At 42.7% G+C, this 11,671-nt stretch overlaps 1 protein-coding gene across 1 annotated transcript; it reads right to left on the bottom strand.

Annotated features, from left to right (window-relative positions):
* Positions 1 to 1,529: 1,529 nt before the first annotated feature.
* LOC309367820 (uncharacterized protein) lies at positions 1,530 to 8,254 on the bottom strand. Its single transcript, XM_081907438.1, has 5 exons — positions 8,192 to 8,254; positions 5,580 to 5,684; positions 4,343 to 4,447; positions 2,684 to 2,809; positions 1,530 to 1,888 (listed from the first exon to the last, which is right to left on the bottom strand). The coding sequence occupies exons 2-5, from the start codon at positions 5,666 to 5,668 to the stop codon at positions 1,771 to 1,773; spliced, it is 438 nt and encodes a 145-aa protein (XP_081763564.1). The 5' UTR covers positions 5,669 to 5,684; positions 8,192 to 8,254; the 3' UTR covers positions 1,530 to 1,770.
* Between the last annotated feature and the right edge of the window lie 3,417 nt (positions 8,255 to 11,671).

Below are 11,671 nucleotides of genomic sequence, written 5' to 3'. Positions count from 1 at the left end.
AGACTTGAAATGCTTGCTAAAGAAAGAAATAAGATGGCACTTGTCAGTATGACACAGCACGGGAAAATGTGAACTCCTCCCTTCCTTAAGGGAAACAGGAACTATTTGCTGGCTGATCACAATGATTTGAGACAATATTTTGGATAACATACAGTGCAGCTGTTTGCAAAAGGTTTTTTCATTAAGAGCAAGAGAGAAGGCTAGATGGATGTCTAGCAGCCCCCCTCTAGGGCCCATAGGGGGGGACTCTGTGGCTCCCAGGAAGGCTGATCGATCGCCAAATGACTGATATCTGTGGAATACAGTTTATCTACCCTGCAATATAGCAAACAGTCTGCTTAACAATTATTAAGAATAACTCAATAATGTGGAAGGTACTGTGTTATTAAATCCCAAAAGGAAGGTTTAAATAACAGCCCGTACTGGAAGAATTAACAATTTGGGAGTTGCTGCATCATTAAACTTCAGAAACTTCAGATAACAGAGCTGGATAACAGCCCGGATTAGAATGGAGCCAGAGGAAGCTGCGCTGGCAAAAAGACAGTTGAAAAAAGATATACCGTACAGTATATACAAATAAAACCGTATTTGACGGATGAAAGGATATATGATGTCTGACATGATTGAGAATTGTACAGCCAGAGACAGATAATTTTAAAGCGTTATAATCGAGATGTGGAAAATATGGAAACAACGAGGAGAGGCAGGATTGAGATTGGAGATATGCTTCAAGGTCCTGACCATAGGAAGTCCCAAAAAATTAATAATTATAATTTGGATAATAATTTGGTCTTTTTTATTTTAGTTTTTAATTTTAATTGGATTATGATTTGATATGTTAATTGGATGTTTTTTATTGGAAAATTAATAAAAACAATTCAACAAAAAAGAAAACTGTCCTTCTCCCTTCCCCTGAGGTGTGAACGGGGGGAGGGGGAATGGAAGGTTGCCAGGGTAACTGAGTGTGAAGTGGCCGGAAAATAGAGTTTTTAGCAAGGTGTGCTGGGAAGAAGGGGCAGAACAAAGGGAGAGCCATCTTGGGCAGGCTGGCTGAAGCCTGGGAGAGATGCCTTTGACTCCAGGGCTGCACTGCTGTGGGGGACAAGCCCCGCTTGAGATGACCATGTTGTGAGATCTGGACTCCCTCCATGCAAACTGAAAGTGTAAATAGGTGGATAAGTCATATTTCTTAAAGCTACAACAGTTTCTGCTGTGTTTTCAATTCTCCTAAGGAGCACAAAACTTGGGTGAGCATCTGGAACCCCCTGGAACCTTGTTGAACCTCAGACTGAGATTCTTTACCTGGCACATGTATAAGTATGAATTACAGATGGCATTGATATGATTTCCCAGGTAGGTGAGAACATCTGTTCACACTATACATTTTATTACCTTTCAATGCCAGGGTTCTTCCACATGAGGGAATGTTCCAAAAGTCTAATTTACCCAGGAAAATGCAGCTAGGTTTATAAGATAATTGTCACATGCAAAAAAGAAGAAGAAGAAATAAATAGTAATAACAAAAGAGCTGTGCTATAGTTTCTTTATTTGATTTTGGAGAAGATGAAGACAAGAGGAAGATAAATAATTTTAGACTCTACCATGAAGCGTATAAATGCCTGAGTCTTTCATTCTAAGTCCCATTCCTTTTGATTTATGCAATCCTTACTAACTTATTTCCACAGTTTGTTTTCCCCAATCACTTAATCCACACATGAAAAACAGAAGTTGCAATTTGTTTTTTTGAAGATCCTCACAGAGCTGGATGCTTCATTCCTGATTTTCATCTACTGTTGCTCCAGATACTGCTTCATTTATTTCTGCAATCAGTTGGCAAACCGAGCGGCTCATTATCTGAGTGGCTTCCTCTGCATCATTGCCTGAAAAACTGCCATGAGAGAAATGCAGGTCAAATATCATGCAATAGTTCACTGGCCAGCATCCCTGGAACATTGTCTCCTCAATCTGCTCACTGAATCTGGAAAGTCTTGTGAATGAGTTCTAACTGACTGACCTAATCTACCCATCCTTCATGCTCATAATCAGAAAATTACTTGTCATCTTCCCCATCCCCCCCAATTGCCTTGTCTATTTCTTAGTATTTCCTCCCTCCACTTTATCATCTATTCTTCCTTCGCCCCCTACTGTTCCTGACTTGAAGCACATGTAGCAAGGCACTGCTTCCCACAGCTGCTGTGGGGAGAAGGTTGGGGAGAGGTAGCCCTAGAGTAACAGTAAAATCGGCCAAGGAAATAGTGTAATAGCCAGGTGAGATGACCAGAGCTGTACACAGTATTCCAAATTCAGTTGCGGCATAGATTTGTGTAATGGCAGTTGAATTTTCACTTTCTTTCCTAAAGATCCCTAGCATGGAATTTATCTTTCTCGTAGCTGTCACACACTACATGGACATCTTCACCAAGCTATCCATTATGATGCCAAGTTCTCATTCTTGCTTAGTCACTTCAGGCCCCAAGAGCATCTATGCATCACTTCACACTTGTTCACCTTGAATTGCATTTGCCACTTTACCGCCCATTCACTCAGTTTGGAGAGGTCTTTTTGCAACTCTTCACAATTTCTTTTTTATTTCTTTTTTCAAGACCTTGAACAATTTAGCAAACTTGGGCACCTGGATCCCTGTGTAAAAAATGGTGTTCCGTTGACTACTTCCAAGTCTCACCTTGCATCAAGGTTCTCTACAAATTGCAAACAAGTCTTCAGTTTAATGAGTTTCTCTTCTGAACTCCACAAGTCATCTGTGTTTTTATCAGTGAAGCCAGAGGCATCCTTTACTCCAGATGGGACACTAATGCACAAGAAAGCAAGGTCAGAGATGAGAGGGCACATTCTGCTAAGAGGCCACTTTGGGGGTTTTCTCTCTTCTCTAAAGACACTCATACCATCCACTCAAAAGGAACATGCATTGTTATTTTAGAATGTTAATTCACATAAATTAAATACATTTTTGGAAAAAGCTTCTTTCTTACAAAGTAGCTTTATTAACCTTGCAATTTCTCCTCTCTCTGAAGACTGATTAATGTCCACAAAAGCCTAAAGTGTATTGGGATGAAAATATCTCAATCAGTTCTGGCCACTATATTTTGCCATTCTTGTGTATATACTCTTCCTTCTGAATGCCCATTCAATAAAAATAATAAAAAAATATGTGAATGAAAAGTGTTCATGCTAAAATGCAAGGGAAGGGAAGATGGAGCAGAAAAGCAGATAGTGTTTTATGCTTCCCTGGCTGATACTTCACCCCATTCTGCTCTCCCTCCCAGGAGTCTATGTGCATGTGTGAATGGTGAAACGTACATCTGAAACTCTATGGCAGAACAAAACATAGGGAGAAGGAAATGGGCAAGGTGTCCAGGGACGAGCTAAGCCCTTCCCACCCTTCCACTTCCCTACTTCCCTCCTGCTGGTGCTTTGCAACAATAAAGTGACCCGTCAGAATTTCCTTATGGGTGTTCACATGTGGCATCTAACTGAGACATCAGTTTGAGCCAACACTGCAGAAATAGAAAATGTAACACCCAGTTATCCCTACCTTGTGTGTGCCTTTCCTTACATGAACCAACCTGGAATCTGCATTCATCCTGCGTTCCCACCTCCAAGGAACTTTCAGAGGCTGGCAACATGGGAACAGGTAGAGGCATTGCATCCTGTTTCACTGCTTGAGGCAAAACGAGAAGTAACACTCTGCAGCTGCTGGCACCGCTTCAGAGGTGATAGGGCAAGGGGGCTTCTGCTGCCTGAGGCGGTGGCTTCACCCCACCTAATGGCTGCGCCAGCCCTGGGAACAAACCTTCTCAGTGGTGGCTCCCCATTTGTGGAGTGCTCTCCCCAAGGAGGCATGACTGGTGCCATCTGTTTTTAAGCACCAGGTGAAAACATGTTTATTTCCCGAATCCTTTGGAGCTTAACTCTCAGCATACTGGGGTGGGGTTGGGCTGGCTCTTTTATTATTATTCTTGTGTTTTAGTTTGTTTTTTCATCTTGTTTTATATCTGTTTTTAATGTTTGTTCGTTGCTTAAGTAATAACTCTGAAAGTTCTCAAATCTGCCTCCCATTTCCATGCACCTTATATACACTTTTGCACCGCACTCCTAACACTATCTACTAATTTTCTACTGATTTCCTGCTTCTGATCTTCCAAGAGAGTTCCAGCATTTAAAATCAGCCTACACATACTATATATGGCAACCCTTCATAGGCTCCTGACCTATAGTTTGGGAACTTCACATATGAGATCTTTTGAAACAGTGAGGTGAATAAATACTCTTTCCCTGATGACTTTTCAGTCTTAGCATTTTAAAGCATTATCTCTGTATTTACCTGCGCTTGTAATTCATCAGGTTTTGTAGTAATTTAGCAGCTTTCTCATATTCTCTTCTCATTCCCGCATCATGCATCAATTTGAGCTCGATTTGCCTCTGGTGCCTAGGGTTGAGAATCATAGAAATGTAGAGTTGGGACACAGGTGGCGCTGTGGGTTAAAGCCTCAGCGCCTAGGACTTGCTGATCGAAAGGTCGGTGGTTCGAATCCCTGCTGCGGGGTGCGCTCCCGCTACTCGGTCCCAGCGCCTGCCAACCTAGCAGTTCGAAAGCACCTCCGGGTGCAAGTAGATAAATAGGGACCGCTTACCAGCGGGAAGGTAAACGGTGTTTCCGTGTGCAGCTCTGGCTCACCAGAGCAGCTTTGTCACGCTGGCCACGTGACCCGGAAGTGTCTCCGGACAGCGCTGGCCCCTGGCCTCTTAAGTGAGATGGGCGCACAACCCCAGAGTCTGTCAAGACTGGCCCGTACGGGCAGGGGTACCTTTACCTTTACCTTTAGAGTTGAACTGAATTAATGAGTCAAGCTAACATAAAATGGATTAAATTCCACTGTAAGTCACCTATCATTTGCCCAAGGGTAGGCCAGCCTGTTGCTCCACTGAGAGTGCGGATGTTGGGGCTGGGGCAGAGAGCATGTTGATGTTGTTGTAGCTGCAGCATGGAATGAGACAAGTGAGCATTCTCTAAGAAAGATACTACGGTAATTATTGGAGGCTTTCCTGGGGGAAATTGGGGAACTGAGACTTGTTGGAAAGCACTATAGTTTTTGATGTGATATACAGTATTTATAACACATTAGCTGTGCAATGTCATCTCAAAGATAGTTAATTGTAATTAAACTTTGAAACTTGAATCTTAATAAAAGTCCTAACAGTGGTCACATTCCCTACATGCCTGCTAAAGTAGCAGAACTGCACAGTGTTCTTTCCTACGCTCCTTCCATCTTTTTAAAAGGACTGATTGTAGAAAAACAAGCACTAGCAGTCAATCCAATCTCAGACGTGTCTAAGGAAGCTTGCAGTTGTCATTGCAACTGTCCATTTCTCCAAAAAGTGATCGGCATCACACTTTTTCTCTAGAGTACTCTGTGTGTGATGAAGAAGGGGAAGGGAAGAGTCACCAAAGTGACTGGGTGGGAGGGCTGAAAGTGGGAAATCTTTGAATTGCTGAGATCATACAATTTGAAAGGAAGAAAGAAAAAAAGGAAGGGCTGAGTCACAGAAAAGATGTTTACCTCCCAAGAGAAGGAAGTGATGCTGAGATGTGAGACAAGATCATCACCACAGTAGCTAGCTGCCACAGTCCAGCCATCAGTGAAGCCATGATGCTCCCCTTAAAACTGAAACAAGTTTTAATGAGTAACAGAAAGGCTGCAGTTCTTTATTGGTACAGATTGTGTCACACACGCACATTCCAGGGCTCTAAATAATGACTAATGTTGGTGACGTCCTGGAGCTGCAACGTTTTCCCCTGAGAGGGATGTCTGGAGCCCATTTTTATGCCCTGTTTCTGGTGCCGGGCAAAAGCTGTCTACCAGGCTTTTAACTGATTCTGCCTATTAATTTTATGCTGCATTCATTAGGTAGGAATGCGCAGTGGCCAGAAAAAATTAACGTGTATCTTTTGGAAGCAGCCCAGTTTGTTTCCGAGCAGCAGTGTCTTTTTAACTCCACTCAATTACTTGGGAGAAAATTACCTCTGTTAAAAATGAAGCTTTGCTTCCCTCCTCCCTGGCCATTCACCATAGCGGGGGATCTAAAAACAGCTACAAATTTGTTCCTTTTCATACAATGAAATTTGCATGGATTAAGCCTGCCAAACTACAGGTAGATACATTTAGAGGGTTTGTGCAGGACACCTTTGAATTTTGATTTAAAAAAACAAAAAAGAAGAAGTCTATAACCTTTTCATTTTTTAATCAGAATTGGATATGATTTGCAAGCATGGTCATCACTTCTGAGAGGATGAAGCCCCCTACATTTCAGAGCAATGGCTGCAGTGGGCCTCCAGAAAGGGCAGATGTTACAGATGTACAATAATAGTCATGGAAGTGGTGGTGGGGATCCCCAGCAAGGACCCTGCTAACCCAAGGGTCATTGGTGAAGAGCAATCTTCTGCTCTCTCCCCACAGATTTCAGGGGAGCTACAGTTACTTCTCCCTGGGCGTGATCTCTCCACTGATGTTCACAAGGGAAGGGGGAAGGGGGGTAATAGCATGAATCCCCACAGAAAACTGGATTAGGGGGAGGTATAATGCCCTCAGCAACAATCCTGTTACCCCAGGGTCATTGGTGGAGGGTGGCTTTCAGATTTTGGGGGGTGCGATGCAGAGCTCTTCATAGATTTGCACAGGAAAGACACAGATTCACATGTAAAACAAGTTAAGTTTTAATCCTTCCCCCAGATCACTCTGATTGGAGTGCCCTGGAGAAATAATTCAGTGTGGTTAAAAGCTGAACCTGTCCATCAAAACAAAAGAGACCGTCCACTTCTCCACCCTTCCTTTCTTCTCAAGCTCTGGGTGCTTCCCTCATCGTGTGATTTCATTTCAGAAGAGAAAAACAAAACAAAATGCCACTGTGCCACCTAATTCTGATGTATGTCAATAACCGGCCTCAGGTGAAACCTGGAAAATGATCACTATAACTCTGCTGTTCAAAATCCTTTTCAGCACACAGTTACGGTTATCTCTGACAGGTCTCATGTCCTTTAATGACTGTTTACTTAAGAGGGAAACTTGATGAGTGGAGTTTTCTCATCACTGCATTTCACTACTGAAATTCTCTCTTCTCCACAGCTATTAAAAGGCATTGGATCCTTGTACTGATTTACATCTAATTTGCTAAACATTATGTTAAACTACAAGCCTTGTGCTTCTTCTGCCTACTACATGTGTTAAGGGATGTTAAAATAACAGAAAAGAGAACAGAAGAGCTTTACATCAAACAAATGAACGGAGAGAGGTAGCCATCGCATGTGACATCGTCTAGAAAGATAATTTATCATTGCAATAAAGGTCTGCATATAGAACAGCCTCCCCATGGCTTTGGCATCATTTTTGACGCCAACAGAAAGAAAAAGAATAGTGTGGATTGTTACGCTGTTCTTTCAAGCATCCAGCTATAATATATGTTCCTTCACTTAGTAATACTGTGAATAAAATTAAACATGTAGCAATTTCTTTTTTAAAAAAATAACAACACCAATCACAAACCTTAATGGATTTTATTATTATTAAAAAAAGACAAAAAGCCACTCAAGCGCTTTTTATTGCGACAGGAGGAATACAAAATAAGTTCCTAAAACAGCGTCCTAGAAGCAGGTTTACCTCCTTTCTGTTGCGAATTCACACATAATTAGTCTTTAGTTTCTTTCAGATGAGTCATAAAAATAATTAGATGTTGGGCTTTGTGGCTGACAGACATGACTAAGGCTTAAAACCCATCAGCCAGCAACCCAAAGGGGTATGCACGTACATAGGTTTTATGGCCCTCCATTTCCCACTGCTGCATCCTTAAGCTTCCTGAGAAGCCACTCTAAACTTCAAGGACACTCTAGGTCAGCGTCAGCTGCTGTGAAGAGAAAGTTGGCAACCCCTTTCTCTGTGTGTGAAGATATATTGTCTACTGTTTCTATCCTGGTTACAGATTGCTAAAAGGGAATCTAGTGATAACCCAGTCTTACCTGCTGTGCTATGGCGGATGCTTAATTCTCTTGTGATGTTGGACAAATTTACTTATTTGCACCCTGTGGAACTATTCCCAGAGCCACAGCCATAGAAAAAAAATGTGAACCCCACAAGTACTCTGCCAACAAATATGCCAGCCAGGAGGACAAAATACTTACCGTTTCAAAAGACGCTGCTCTGGGACAAGTGAAAGTTCTCTCAGCTGTTGCCTGCAGTGCTGCTGCCCAACTCTTACCTATGCCTCTCTCCTATAAATATTCTGCTCTTATCAGTAATCGTTAGGTAAAGACTGGAATAAGGGTACTGTTTAATAATGGCAAATAAGCCAGAATGCCTTTTTAATTTCCTAATTTGTCTGGCAAACATCCTTGGAGTGATAGCAAGCATATTGAGAGTGATTGATTTTCTGTGAATGGCACTGTTATCTCTTATTTCCCCTTTAAATTACCCTATTTGATGGGAATTAAAAACATATATTTGTTTGCTTAGGTTTTATCTGCCAGGATGAATGTGTGCGTTTTTTAGGAATGTTCTTGACATTCAAGAGCTCACTTAGAATGATGGGTGTATCATAGAGGTTACAATGGAAGCACTGGTGGTAATCAAATATCCACCTTCCTTCCTCTTCCAGATGGCTTACAGCTACCTGACAAGCTTGGCTTGATCAACCATGTTTTTGAGAGAGAGGAAACTCCCTGGAATTTCTCCAGGAACCTCCTGTTGCCTCCTAATAACCAAGTTATCAAACTGTTGGATGTTCCCTGCTTCCAGGGTTGTGTATGGAGGAAGACAAATTGGTAGCGGGAGAAGGTCACAGAAGCAGATTGAGTAATCCACCTCTCCAACCACCACCAAGAACTGGGTGGCCTGAACGATGCCAGCAAAGGATAGCCAGTGGTCAGGGAAGACAGGAGTTGTATCCCAGCAACAGGTTTTCCAGCCAAGTGGGGCTTGAAGTTACTGGTGATCAGCTGATTAGTGCTGACCAAGCTCTGCTTTCTACATGGGGTGGCTGCACTAGGGAGTGCCCCATGGAGAAAGCAGGAGATCAGCTGATCCTAGCAAGTTTGAAAGCACCTATCAGGTGCTAGGTGCTGACTTCAAGCTCCGCTTTCCAGTTCACCATGCAGAACTCAGGAGCACAGCTGATTCCAGCTTCTCATGATTTCAAGCCTCCCATGCCAGTGCTCAACCAAGGCTTCCAACTGGGCACTGGCAGCTGTGTCTCTACCTGCCCCTCACCTGTCATCACATACGGCACATGGCTTGGGGGGAAATGGCCTTGCAGGCTAAATTGGGCCCTATGAGGTCTGTGGGGCTGGAGGTTTCCCATTACTGTTTTAGATCCATTCTAGACTAGACAAGAGCTTAACTACTGATAATTATGGCAAACTGACTCTATGCTGAAAGCAGGGAACATGAATGTTCCATCCCACACTACCTATGCTCAAGCAATTTCTTAATGGGGAAAGCTGTCCTCTGGTGTTATCTGGATTGCAGTTCTTAGAAATATTGAAATATGCGCCAGTGTTTGCCTCTTCCCTCTGAAAAGGCACTTTGTGCATGTAACAAAAGCTGAACATCATTCTGTCTTCTAAATTTCTGGCAGTAATGATATCAGTTGAAACTTCTTTCTTTCTGATCTGTTAAACAACACAGCTATTGAAATGTTCAAGCAGTTTTTCTGAAGTGTATCCTCCAAGGTGTTTGCTTTTCAGAACTGCACCAGAGCAGGGAACCTGTGGAGAAATGGAAGTTAGGGGAAAGATTAAGTATTCTTTAAAGAAATTTCCTTTTCCTAAAGCGGTTTTTCATTTATAAATCATGGTTGGGGTTCAGTTACATGCACTTGTGGGTGGTTTTGAGCCTCTATCAGTATTTGTGCTAGGTTTGAATGCCATTCATGTTGGATTTATCCATTTCTTGGTTTTATATACAACCTTCACCTCCAAAGAGCTCAAAGCAGTGTGCATAGTTCTCCCATCCTCATTTCATCCTCACAACAAACCTGTGAGGTAGGTGAGACAGTGACTAGGTCCAAAATCACCCAGTGAGCTTCATGGCCAAGTGAGGATTTGAACCCAAGTCTCCCAGATCCTAGTCAAACACTCTACCACTGTGCCATGCTGGCTAAAAGTATGTTCTAGCTAATGTAGGTTTCATATTAGCATTGCAAACTAATTGGAACCAAATGGGATCTAGGCCTCAAATGCAAAAAAAAAAAAAAAGAGCCCTAGTGGTAGAACTACTTATTAAAAGAACTACTTATCATGCTTTTCCTCTATAATTATGTGGTTATGAGGGGGGGGGGTGTGCATGGCAGAACCATTGAGCAGGAGAAGGTGCTTAAACCTTCTCCCACCCACCAAGTCTCTCCTGCAAATGCTTCGGAGGCCATTCTCCACCCCAAATTTCCTAGCTGGGCTCCAAGATCATAAGCAAGCCCTATGGGTATCTAATCTGCAGAACCAACTTTAAAGAGATCCACATATGGTAGACTTTCTTCTCTGAGAACTATAGTTGGCACATTTTACCATTTTAATGCCTGAAGATACCCCAGCTTTCCTGGGGAAGAGCTCATAATGAAGGCCGAGGCATTTGTAGTAACTTTACATTAAAAAAAAAAAAAACATTTTGCAGAAAGTTCTTCATCTTTCTAAAACACCTTTTGTGTGAAAGGTGCAAGGAAGTTGGTGAAGGTTCCTAATGATGATGATTGATGGATTGGTTAAACAGCCCCATGATGGCAGCAGAGAGTAATAACAAGAGAGAGAGAGAGAGAAAGACAGACAGAGACAGAGAGAAGACAGAGCTTTTGACAAGTCAGAGCAGTGCATGAGGCAGGCTGTCTTTCTGTGTGTGATAGATCAAGTAGCAGCTTTGTGGGGTGGTTTTCAGGGAAAGAGCTTGGGGAGAAACGATCTCACATACCATCTCCCTGAAGTGAAAAACAAGAAGACCAGGAGATCCAGACACAGCTTCTATCAGACAGTTGTTAGGGGCCCAGAAGCATCTCTCTGAACAACAGTCTAGGGTGAAGGAAGCTGTAGTCCAGCAACATCTGAAGGACAACTGATTCCTCACCCTTGCAGCAGAGGAGGAACTAGCCCCCCCTTCTTCTTCTTCTTTGGCGATCACTCGTAGCCAAGTAAGATTGTCTTCCATAAACACGGTTTTAACAGTGAGTCTGTAAGTGACTGTGGAGGCCAATTCTGGATCCACACGTCCTTCCACAGTGGGGACATTGGTTTCTGGGCAGGAGTTGATCACGGTGTGGATTTGCCAAGTGTGCCCTCCTCTTAGCATGTTTCTCCCTTGCATCCTGAGTTTGAGTGTCTTCAAAGCCCATGACACCTTTGGTAAAGGCTGTTTCCTTGTCGAGAAAGCACTGCTATAGGAACTGGCACAATGATTCATTGGGGCATATGACCATGGGGAATTCCAAATAATCTATCGTAAGGTTCTCCACCTACCCTAAGGATGTGGCCACCACATGCGAAGCAAAGCAAATTGAGGTCAGATGCCTGGCTAAATCCATTCCCCATAGAAGTAAAATATCCTTTAATCAGCTTACAGAGCACAAGGAAGAAGGAAAGCTTGTGTTTGGTTTCATTTAAAATAAAAATAAAAAGCAGCAG

Source organism: Podarcis melisellensis (assembly GCF_964234715.1).
Source record: "Podarcis melisellensis genome assembly, chromosome: 1".
NCBI lineage: Eukaryota > Metazoa > Chordata > Lepidosauria > Squamata > Lacertidae > Podarcis > Podarcis melisellensis.
This window is presented reverse-complemented; position numbering and strand designations above follow the sequence as displayed.